This window comes from Schistocerca cancellata, chromosome 4 (assembly GCF_023864275.1).
Source record: "Schistocerca cancellata isolate TAMUIC-IGC-003103 chromosome 4, iqSchCanc2.1, whole genome shotgun sequence".
NCBI classification, from domain to species: Eukaryota; Metazoa; Arthropoda; class Insecta; order Orthoptera; family Acrididae; genus Schistocerca; species Schistocerca cancellata.
Genome location: NC_064629.1, coordinates 864,330,210 through 864,342,632, shown reverse-complemented (window position 1 = coordinate 864,342,632; position 12,423 = coordinate 864,330,210). Strand labels below are relative to the sequence as shown.

The following is a 12,423-nucleotide window of genomic DNA, read 5'->3' as shown; positions in this document are numbered from 1 at the left end:
AGGTCCTCTACCTTTGGCATAGCCCTCAGCTTCCCACGGATACACAAGCCTCTCCACCCGCATGGACAGTGCTTCGTCAAGGTGGTGTCCCCCGGAGAGGACAGTACGTATACTCGCACCAGTAGATATTTATCGTGAGGCCGGGTGGGCATCCACCCCCAATGCGTGACCAGGGCACCCTCAGTGGATCAAAGTTACTCTCAATACTGTTATACAAATTCTATAACGTTTCCCCCATCGGCACAAACGCATTACTGTTTCTGGTCCGGACCTGCTTGCTTGCTTGCTCGCTTTTCTACACCAGTCTCCAGACTCTGGGATTACAAGAAAATATCTAATTTCGCATTGGTTGCTAGAATATCATACCATTTTCGCAGTACTTCTCGATGTCAAGCACATATCAATATCGCTTGCATAGCCATACCGCTCGCGCAATATAATTCCAAAGATATAGAGTGGAAATTATTTGAAACTTCCTGGCAGATTAAAACTCTGTGCCCGACCGAGACTCGAAATCGGGACCTTTGCCTTTCGCGGGCAAGTGCTCTACCATCTGAGCTACCGAAGCACGACTCACGCCCGGCCCTCACAGCTTTACTTCTGCCAGTATCTCGTCTCCTACCTTCCAAACTTTACAGAAGGTCCCGAGTTCGAGTCTCGGTCGGGCAAACAGTTTTAATCTGCCAGGAAGTTTCATATCAGCACACACTCCGCTGCAGAGTGAAAAGCTCATTCTTAAAATTATTTCTCTAGAAACCTGAAACTTTAGCTAGGTGAGGCGTGCTGTCAACCACTGACTAACTAGAAACCTGTCATGTCTGCGAGGACATTTACTTGGAAACTCGAAAAAAAATAGAGAAAACTGATATTTCCACTCGTGAATACCTCTGTCAGTGATGTAGCAGATTCCAAATCGTCCCTATAATTTACAAGGTCCACTAAGGTGTTTCTCATGTCTAGAGGACCAGCAAATGTGTCCTCCACATGCTAGATGCACACGCCACAATCGATCTTCTCTCAACTAAATAAAGGTGCTGATTTTCTCTCAGTATTATTTTGTATCGTAGGTAATCCGTTATTGACGAAGTATTATTCTTAGTAGTATGGGATGCGTCATAGGTTCACCTTGAGCATCAGATTTATAAAGTATGTGTTTGTGCTCCGACATATGCAAAGGAAATGACTATGTCCATTCATAAGGAAGGTACGGATTTGACGTCTAGTATTGTGATAGCAAAGGGAAGAGTATGTCAAGTCATAACAATGGTACTGATATTTCTATATCCTAAGCCATAGCGATCAACAGTGTGTATTTCCGTTATTCGCTCATTGTCTAATGTCGTTCAACTGAGACCTCGATAGTAACATTTATTAGGATGATTGATTCTACCTTTGTGGGCTCGGTTTGCAGCGCCGATGACCTGTGCGGGATGATTCACGTTTCCCTTTAACGGTAGGAGCTCTAAGAATGGAGAGGCCTGTTAGAGAGTAGGAATGTAAATGAATTAACGTGTTGTCCACTAGGCTACCAAATAGCGAACTAATACTTAGTATGTGTTGAATAGCTTTCGTGATCACGTGGAAATTTGAGATTGAATATGGAGGTGCGCTTGGCCTTGACCGTTATTCCCTCCCATGTAAATTGTTCGGTTGACTGCTACTGCACATTTCGCACCTTAATTTAGTTTAGGGAAGATCGATTGTGGCGTCTGCATTTAGCATGTTGATGACACGTTCACCAGATCTCTAGACATGAGAAACACCTTAGTTGACATGGTAAATTATAGGGATGATTTGGAATCTACATCTACATCTACATCTACATTTATACTCCGCAAGCCACCCAACGGTGTGTGGCGGAGGGCACTTTGCGTGCCACTGTCATTACCTCCCTTTTCTGTTCCAGTTGCGTATGGATCGCGGGAAGAACGACTGTCGGAAAGCCTCCGTGCGCGCTAGAATCTCTCTAATTTTACATTCGTGATCTCCTCGGGAGGTATAAGTAGGGGGAAGCAATATATTCGATACCTCATCCAGAAACGCACCCTCTCGAAACCTGGCGAGCAAGCTACACCGCGATGCAGAGCGCCTCTCTTGCAGAGTCTGCCACTTGAGTTTGCTAAACTTCTCCGTAACGCTATCACGGTTACCAAATAACCCTGTGACGAAACGTGCCGCTGTTCTTTGGATCTTCTCTATCTCCTCCGTCAACCCGATCTGGTACGGATCCCACACTGATGAGCAATACTCAAGTATAGGTCGAACGAGTGTTTTGTAAGCCACCTCCTTTTGTTGATGGACTACATTTTCTAAGGACTCTCCCAATGAATCTCAACCTGGTACCTGCCTTACCAACAATTAATTTTATATGATCATTCCACTTTAAATCGTTCCGTACGCATACTCCCAGATATTTTACAGAAGTAACTGCTACCAGTGTTTGTTCCGCTATCATATAATCATACAATAAAGGATCCTTCTTTCTATGTATTCGCAATACATTACATTTGTCTATGTTAAGGGTCAGTTGCCACTCCCTGCACCAAGTGCCCATCTGCTGCAGATCTTCCTGCATTTCGTTACAATTTTCTAATGCTGCAACTTCTCTGTATACTACAGCATCATCCGCGAAAAGCCGCATGGAACTTCCGACACTATCTACTAGGTCATTTATATATATTGTGAAAAGCAATGGTCCCATAACACTCCCCTGTGGCACGCCAGAGGTTACTTTAACGTCTGTAGACGTCTCTCCATTGATAACAACATGCTGTGTTCGTTTCCTAAAAACTCTTCAATCCAGCCACACAGCTGGTCTGATATTCCGTAGGCTCTTACTTTGTTTATCAGGCGACAGTGCGGAACTGTATCAAACGCCTTCCCGAAGTCAAGGAAAATAGCATCTACCTGGGAGCCTGTATCTAATATTTTCTGGGTCTCATGAACAAATAAAGTGAGTTGGGTCTCACACGATCGCTGTTTCCGGAATCCATGTTGACTCCAACCGAGTAGATTCCGGGTTTCCGAAAACGACATGATACGCGAGCAAAACACATGTTCTAAAATTCTACAACACATCGACGTCAGAGATATAGGCCTATAGTTTTCCGCATCTGCTCGACGACCCTTCTTGAAGACTGGGACTACCTGTGCTCTTTTCCAATCATTTGGAACCTTCCGTTCCTCTAGAGACTTGCGGTACACGGCTGTTAGAAGAGGGGGCAAGTTCTTTCGCGTACTCTGTGTAGAATCGAATTGGTATCCCGCCAGGTCCAGTGGACTTTCCTCTGTTGAGTAATTCCAGTTGCTTTTCTATTCCTTGGACACTTATTTCGATGTCAGCCATTTTTTCGTTTGTGCGAGGATTTAGAGAAGGAACTGCAGTGCGGTCTTCCTCTGTGAAACAGCTTTGGAAAAAGGTGTTTAGTATTTCAGCTTTACGTATGTCATCCTCTGTTTCAATGCCATCATCATCCCGGAGTGTCTGGATATGCTGTTTCGAGCCACTTACTGATTTAACGTAAGACCAGAACTTCCTAGGATTTTCTGTCGAGTCGGTACATAGAATTTTACTTTCGAATTCACTGAACGCTTAACGCATAACCCTCCTTACGCTAACTTTGACATCGTTTAGCTTCTGTTTGTCTCAGAGGTTTTGGCTGTGTTTAAACTTGGAGTGATGCTGTCTTTGCTTTCGCAGTAGTTTCCTAACTTTGTTGTTGAACCACGGTGGGATTTTCCCGTCCCTCACAGTTTTACTCGGCACGTACCTGTCTAAAACGCATTTTACGTTAAACTTTTTCCATAAACACTCAACATTGTCAGTGTCGGAACAGAAATTTTCGTTTTGATCTGTTAGGTAGTCTGAAATCTGCCTTCTATTACTCTTGCTAAACAGATACACCTTCCTCCCTTTTCTTATATTCCTATTTATTTCCATATTCAGGGATGCTGCAACGGCCTTATGATCCCTGATTCCCTGTTCTGCACTTACAGAGTCGAAAAGTTCGGGTCTGTTTGTTATCAGTAGGTCCAAGATGTTATCTCCACGAGTCAGTTCTCTGTTTAATTGCTCGAGGTAATTTTCGGATAGTGCACTCAGTATAATGTCACTCGATGCTCTGTCCCTACCACCCGTCCTAAACATCTGAGTGTCCCAGTCTATATCTGGTAAATTGAAATCTCCACCTAAGACTATAACATGCTGAGAAAATGTATGTGAAATGTATTCCAAATTTTCTCTCAGTTGTTCTGCCACTAATGCTGCTGAGTCGGAAGGTCGGTAAAAGGAGCCAATTATTAACCTAGCTCGGTTGTTGAGTGTAACCTCCATTCATAATAATTCACAGAAACTATCCACTTCTACTTCACTACAGGATAAACTACTACTAACAGCGACAAACACGCCACCACCGGTTGCATGCAATCTATCCTTTCTAAACACCGTCTGTGCCTTTGTAAAAATTTTGGCAGAATTTATCTCTGGCTTCAGCCAGCTTTCTGTACCTATAACGATTTCAGCTTCAGTGTTTTCTATCAGCGCTTGAAGTTCTGGTACTTTACCAATGCAGCTTCGACAGTTTACAATTACAATACCGATTGCTGCTTGGTCCCCGCTTGTCCTGACTTTGCCCCGCACCCTTTGAGGCTGTTGCCCTTTCTGTACTTACCCGAGGCCACCTAACCTAAAAAACCGCCCAGTCCACGCCACACAACCCCTGCTACCCGTGTAGCGGCTTGCTGCGTTTAGTGGAGTCCTGACCCATACAGCGGAACCCGAGACCTCACCACCCTATGGCGCAAGTCGAGGAATCTGCAGCCCACACGGTCGCAGAACCGTCTCAGCCTCTGATTCAGACCCTCCACTCGGCTCTGTACCAAAGGTTCGCAGTCAGTCCTGTCGACGATGCTGCAGATTGTGAGCTCTGCTTTCATCCCGCTAGCGAGACTGGCAGTCTTCACCAAATCAGATAGCCGCCGGAAGCCAGAGAGGATTTCCTCCGATCCATAGCGACACACATCATTGGTGCCGACATGAGCGACCACCTGCAGATGGGTGCACCCTGTACCGTTCATGGCATCCGGAAGGACCCTTTCCACATCTGGAATGACTCCCCCCAGTATGCACACGGAGTGCACATTGGTTTTCTTCCCCTCTCTTGCTGCCATATCCCTAAGGGGCCCCATTACGCGCCTGACGTTGGAGCTCCCAACTACTAGTAAGCCCACCCTCTGCGACCGCCCGGATCTTACAGACTGGGGGGCAACCTCTGGAACAGGACAAGCAGCCATGTCAGGCCGAAGATCAGTATCAGCCCGAGACAGAGCCTGAAACCGGTTCATCAGACAAACTGGAGAGGCCTTCCGTTCAGCCCTCCGGAATGTCTTTCGCCCCCTGCCACACCTCGAGACGACCTCCCACTCTACCACAGATGAGGGGTCAGCCTCATTGTGGGCAGTATCCCGGGCAGCCACAGTCGTAGTCCGATCGGGGGATGCGTGGGACGAGCTGGCCGTCCGCGACAAACCCCCATCCGGATCCCCACAGTGATGCCCATTGGCAACAGCATCAAGCTGTATGACCGAAGCCAACACTGCCTGAATCTGGGAGCGAAGGGATGCCAACTCAGCCTGCATCCGAACACAGCAGTTGCAGTCCCTATCCATGCTAAAAACTGTTGTGCAAAGAACGTCTGAACTGATCTACAGAGAGCACAAACAATTCGACACAAAAGTTAAACGGTTATTAAAATACAAGATTGCCTAGTAAATGCAGTAATGCTGCTACTTGCGCACTGCTGACACTGCTCGGCGGCGGAAGGAGACTACGCGATTTTACACTATTCAGGTACTAAAACGCGATGCTATAACTCTCAAATACTATAATACGCCCGAAATTTATGAATTAAACAATGCAAGTACCAAAAACACGCAAAGAAATTAAGAATTAAACTATGTAACAAATAAGCGAGCTAAGAGTATACGACTTGCTGCTGCTGCTGCTGCTTATCCAACGGCGGCAGGGAGTACACGTGAATCTGCTGCATCACTGACATTGGTATTCACGAGTGGAAATATAAGTTATCTCTATTTGTTTTCTAGTTTCCGAGTAAATGTCTTTGCAGACGTGACAGGTTTCTAGTTAGTCAGTGGTTTACAGCACGCCGCACCTAGCTAACATGTTATTACGAAAATTAAAGTAATAACCAAATATGTTATTGGAGGTCATTGCTTCAATTGTGGAACTGTACATTTCTGTGAAATAATAGCTGATGAATTAATGCTCGCTTTCAGTCAGCTGCTAAAATCGCACTGACATTTAGTGACATTTAGACGTATTTTGAACAGAACAAATTAAACAAATTTCTGATGAGGACTGTGATAACAGACTATAATTGTCAACCTCGTTTATAATTAACAAAAACAAATTAAATCTAGCTACACTGTAGGCTTTTGCGAGTAAATCAAGCAAATGAACTAGTACACTTGTTACGTCTGATAATATGAACAGAAAGAGAAAGGAAACATAAGGAATAGTGGTGGTAAGAGGTGGGTGTTATTCGAACAGATTTCTGTTTGGATAACTATTTGAAGAAGTAGAGCATTCAAACAAATTTATTCGTCAATAAATTATCTGTAAATTAAATAACGAATAACATATGTGTATTTTCTTTATTTGCTTCTTGTAAAGAATTATAATGTGTTCCTTTGGCTCAGTGCAGTTCCTGTTTGATAAATAACTTGTGAATGGTTTGCCTAGAAATGTGCCTTTGTGGCTCAGTGGCTTAAATTCCAGATTACAAAACTTAGACTTAGTGTTCGTTCCCCAGCTGGCTCTATGACTTTCTCTCTCTCTTCTTTCACCTACGACAGTGACAATAATGTCAAGTCAAGTTGCAGCATACTCTGGAGTGCGTGTTGAAATGTAGATCTTCCTCTAACTGGCTTGATGAGTCTGTTCAGAGGTGAGAGGAAGTCAGGGACACACCACGATGCGCAGTAAACCGCTGCAGTGCTGAAACTTCTGTTGAGCAAAGCTTTACCTAATGTATAGCTTAACAAATGAAATATAATAGTACTTGTAGGCAGACGGCCTCAGCACTTTGGGCTATGATGCTCTAGGCAGTCGTAATTCTGAGCATCCAATTTAGTCAGATAGCTGACAGTCAGTTATGACCAATCAACCGAGGGAGATAGACGTGGGATACGTTATGCGTTTTGTCTCATAAGAATCGTACTTTACTATAATTATAAAAATTATTTTTCCATCGTTTTGCATGCTTTATGGGCTGCGGATTATAGATTCATTCATGTAGATACTGGAGCATACGGAAAATTCAGTGACTCATCTATTGTTATATAATCAGTTTTACATGATAATATCGTTATTAAAAATTTATGAATATCAGAGAAAACTTCCATGTCAAAAAATGGAGTACCGATGATGTGCGTAATTGTTGGATATGGGGCATTTGGTATATTTGAACATTTAATGCGTCTTTATGAAGGAAGAAGTTTAACAAACAATGAAAGAGCATTTAACGACCGACTGTCTCGGACCAGGCGATTTATATAGAGTGGGGCAAATAAAAGTGGCCAGGACGAGTGGATACGATTGGACGTGCATGTATACATACAAACACATACCGCTGAAGTGTCTTCTTTACAGCAGAGACAATAGCTTGAACTTAACACTCGTAAAGTTCAACAAGATCAAGCTATGTAGATACTATTTTTTGGTGTAATTTACTGTAATAAACTATTATGTACCCCAAGTATTTATGTACAGCAATATCAGTAGATTCATCAAATAATAAGCGAAACGGTTGATCTTTGCAATTGTGTTTTAGAACGTCAGTGAAATGCGGTGCTAACACGATTTTTATAACTGAGGTGCACTTATTTCGGTGCAGCTGAACTTTTTCGATATCTTTTCCATGACTGTGATTAATTACCTCTCCCAAATGGTCGACTATATGCATACTAGTATGCATGTCTGTGAATAATGCAAGCCTTGCTTCTTCCTTTTTCCCAATGAGCTCTGACTTAAAAAGCAATTTTGGGCTGCAAAGTTACAACCTGCGACAATTTACTTCGCCAAAGAGTGGTCAAAGATGTAAAACCAATGAATGAATGACTAATCAATTTAAAAAAAAGGTTGCTTGGCTTTTCAGTTTGTAGATGCTTCTTTGACATCCCATGAGACTTCAAATCTCCATAGTGACTCCTTAAAACTGTACCAAAAAATTTACACTTCGCTACCTGACCTTTAGTACTTTCAATAACTTGAAGCCAATATTTTAAATATGGGTCTTGAAGCCAAGAATCCTGAAACTTTTGCGTACAATGAGGTTTTGTCATAGTTATTGAAGTCGTGAAATAATACCATACACTTAGAAACACAATTGTATAGTGCACATCACGGTCGACGACAACCGAGTTACTTTTTCTGCTCATCTGACGTGACGCATCCAGTGTGGGCCAACAAGCGCTCAGTGGTTATTCCCAGCGACAATGAAATAAGTGACCCTGCATGTAGTCTATGGAGTGTGATGGTTCGTTTGATGTCACATTGTAATGATCAATGTTGTCTCCACAGCACAAATTAAATACTCTTGAAATCAAATAAAGTAGAAATAACATATTTCGAAACATATAAATAGCTTAGCGGTTGAGAGATCGCATTTTCAGTAACGGACACAGAATTCTAATAAACCACTGTGAAATCCACTGGTCACTAGAAGCAATATTTCGCCACTAAAAGGAGGGTAGAAACCACCAGTTTTAGTGGAAAATCCAATACGTTGGCAACACTGGTCCTCACTGTCAGCCTCCTGTTCCTCTGCACAATCTGAACGGATCCTAAAACGCACCATTTCTTGTACACATCTTGAATAGCGTTGTCGTGGGTAGTTTCCCACCAGGATACTTCAGTTGAAGCATTTCTTTACATTTCTTGATGCAGCCTGTTTTTATGTAACACCCCACAACATCATTTTGCTGTTCTAATGCAGAGTGCCTCATTTATTTATTTATTTATTTCCTGAAACAACTCAACGACACCAGGTTCTCACAACAACTGACACAAGAACACACACCTACATTCAACTTTCTGATAAAAAGCGGTAGCCAACTGTCGAGACATTGATGCTACTTCATAAGCAACTCGACTAGAGATGATTAATCGGTATGTGAGGCATACCGTTTTTATGTGGGATACTCTATACTTTAAACACATTTTCATTAACTTACTAAAAATGATTCATTTTATGCTAATTTCTAATAATATAAATATCAAATTAAAAAGGTTATAGAATTTTAATTTGTTCTTTGTTGAGCATTATTAAATATTAAGTTATAAAAATTATATTTTTCAGGTTTTGACAGTGCCACGCAAGGGTCCTAAAAGGTTGTTATCTCTTCTTACAGGCAATTCAATGCGCGCAGCTAAAATTTTAAAAACTAAAATCCATATTTTATATCACCTCAAATTCTTTTACACTGTAAAATGGTTCTCTGCCAGTCAGCTATGCAGTTGTATTTTAGAAAACTTTCAATAACATTGATGGCAAAGAGAATGGTTGTTCAGTAAAAAATTTGAGGGCATTGACTTTGTGTTAACTTCCAGTTCATGTTATTCCATTATATGAGATGTCAACAGTTGTGAAAGTTCTGGTTTTGTTCTGATTAGTAGCTCTGTAGGATTTGTTAGCCATTCATTTTGAATACTGAGACAAAATTTCATATACTCAGCAAGTCAGGAAAACTTGATATTTTAAAAAATTATTCAAAATTGGAATTTAATGATCTACATATCTAATTAATTGTTCTTTTAACAATGTAATTTGATATTAAGTACCAGATAATAATTATGAACTTAAAGCATATAACTATGTTTCTTAAGGTCAGGAGGTGTAACAATACCCCAGCAAAATACAGGCTCTGTTGACAACTGAGCAGCAAGCAGAATCCTTATTGATATGTCTACTTAGCACCAGATTATAATTATGAGCTTACAGCATATCACTATGTTTTTTTAAAATCAGGATGTATAATAATATCCCAGTAAAATACAGGCTCTGCTGACAACTGAGCAGCAAGCAGAATCCTCATTGATATGTCTGCTTCTTCAACATTGTTTCAACAGTCTATGGGTCACGTGAAAATGTAATGATTAATTATCCTGGATCAAACACAATGTTATGTATTGAGATGGACGAGTTTATATTTTCTCACAGCGTCCATTCCAGCTTTACACATATTCCAAGTGCCTTCTACGTAGCTGGCGTACTTTAATGACTTTGTTAACATTCTGCAGTTGAAGTGACAATGGAAGTATTAATGATCCTGGATGAAACAGAATTTTATGTGGCAATGTAGACGAATTTATCTTTTCTCACAACTTCCAATGCAGCTTTACACATATTCCAAGTGCCTTCTATCTCTTTAGCATGTAGACATACAGGTTTATAAACCTTTTCACTTCTACAGAAAATTATAGACAACCTCTCCCTTCTCAATCTTTAATTATAAACACTTTTATATAATTAGTAGAACCAGAGCAGGTTTTCTATAATTTGTGCCAGTTCATCTGAATATCAGTATTCTTTATAATTGTCAGTTTCAATGTAGGAGCTAGTTTTATTTAGTGATGAACAAGAGATGTTGACTCATTAATTTTTCTTAATCATCAAAACCATTTTTAAATCTAACCCTTGCAACTGGACACTTTTATGCAAAATGTGACGTTAAACTCTAATCTTCCTTCTTGCTTTTCACATACAAAAATTAGTTTGGTTATAATAGTGTATTATTCTCCTCCTGCTGAACTATTACCAACGCAAAACTACATAAGTTTGATCTGTAAGCGTTATCAGCTAATTATGTTATTCATGAGATATTTCAAAATTTATATTTTTGAGTTACTTTAAATCATTTCAGTTAATCTGTATTTCAGGTCGCAATATGTAATGGAGCTTCACATGCGTAATGGGGTACCCATGCTCCTGGTTGGCCATTCTGGAACAGGAAAGAGTTTATATTATCAAAATCTGCTAAACCGATTATCGCAAGACAAGTACACCCCAGCATCTGTTATATTTACGTCACAAATAACAGCAAATGATGTGCAGGTATGAAAATCTTAAGTAAACTCTTAGTAATTACTATTTATTCACATTTCCTGCCGCAACATGAAGTGGTAAGTTCCCATCACAATATGAATGGAAACAAATATCTTTAAGACAAGTACTTAAATTGAAAAGGAAAACCTTTCTGATGTTGGACTGCATTTTCTGCAGCGACAAGAACTGGTAAGTTCTCATCACGATATGAATGAAAACAAATATTAAAATCATTATTTAAATTAGTAAGGAATACTTTTCTACTTTCTATTGTATTGTATTTATGATTACTGAAAGTCCTGAGAAAGGGATAATAACGATACAACCAAAAATAGCACTAGCAAATTACCAGGCAGAAACAGTATTACCAAAACCTACAGAATAAAATTAAACAACAGAATCTATCAGGGCTAAACGATATGTCGAGGACAGTAGTTGTTTTCTTTGATTTAACAAAAGCATTGATTGTATGACCCATGCAATACTTTTGCATAAGTTCTCTTCATATTTGGAGAGTGTTAAGAAGAAAGTTATCCTTCAGTGTCAGCAAACAGGGGAAGGGGTTTGAATATGACTGGGGCCATGTAAAGTGGTAGATGCCACACAGTTCTGTTCCTGGCCTGTTGCTTTTCTCGATAATCTGCCACTTAACTCGATAAATGACTCAAAAATTGTCTCTTTACTAATGACACAAATAATACTGTAAAAGACTTGGATAGTAACATAAATGATGTAACTAATAGGATAGTTGCTGATATCAGCTCGTGGCATACAGATTAATGCTAAACTTCAACAAAATGCAATGCATGTAGTTTCTGAGATTTAACTCCTGTAAAAGTGAAATATTCTTGGAGAAAAGTGGTCTAACAGTCATTTAAGTCGCCCATCTTAATTTCTTAGAGCTGATGTTAGGTGGAATGGTTTCTATGAACTATCACATTCAAAATCGAGAGCAACCTGAATGCTGATCTCTTCACTATAAGAACGACCTCCACTATCTCTGACGGTGAAGCACAAAGGTTTGTTTACTTCGCTCACTATTTCTCAGTTATCTCATATAGTTTTACATTTTGGGACAAGAATGTCCACTGACCAAGAATATGCTTAACTCAACAAAGGGTGGTCAGACTGACCTGCGGTGCCATTTTTTTAACTTCCTGTAAGCTGTTGCTCGGGTATCTCGGAATTTTAACTCTGACATAACAGCACATATATTCCATCATGAGATTTGTTATTGACTGTATTGTCTCCTTCAGAAGAAACTACAACGTTAATTTAGTGAACACCAGACAGATATATG

The 12,423-nt window shown here is 40.5% G+C and overlaps 1 protein-coding gene across 1 annotated transcript in view; it reads left to right on the top strand.

Annotated features, from left to right (window-relative positions):
• Positions 1–12,423, top strand: part of LOC126184477 (dynein axonemal heavy chain 7-like) — a 1,143,184-nt gene that overhangs the window by 522,551 nt on the left and 608,210 nt on the right. Inside the window, exon 25 of the mRNA XM_049926869.1 lies at positions 10,958–11,132. Coding sequence (XP_049782826.1) covers positions 10,958–11,132 — 175 coding nt within the window. The remainder of the gene's footprint in view (positions 1–10,957; positions 11,133–12,423) is intronic.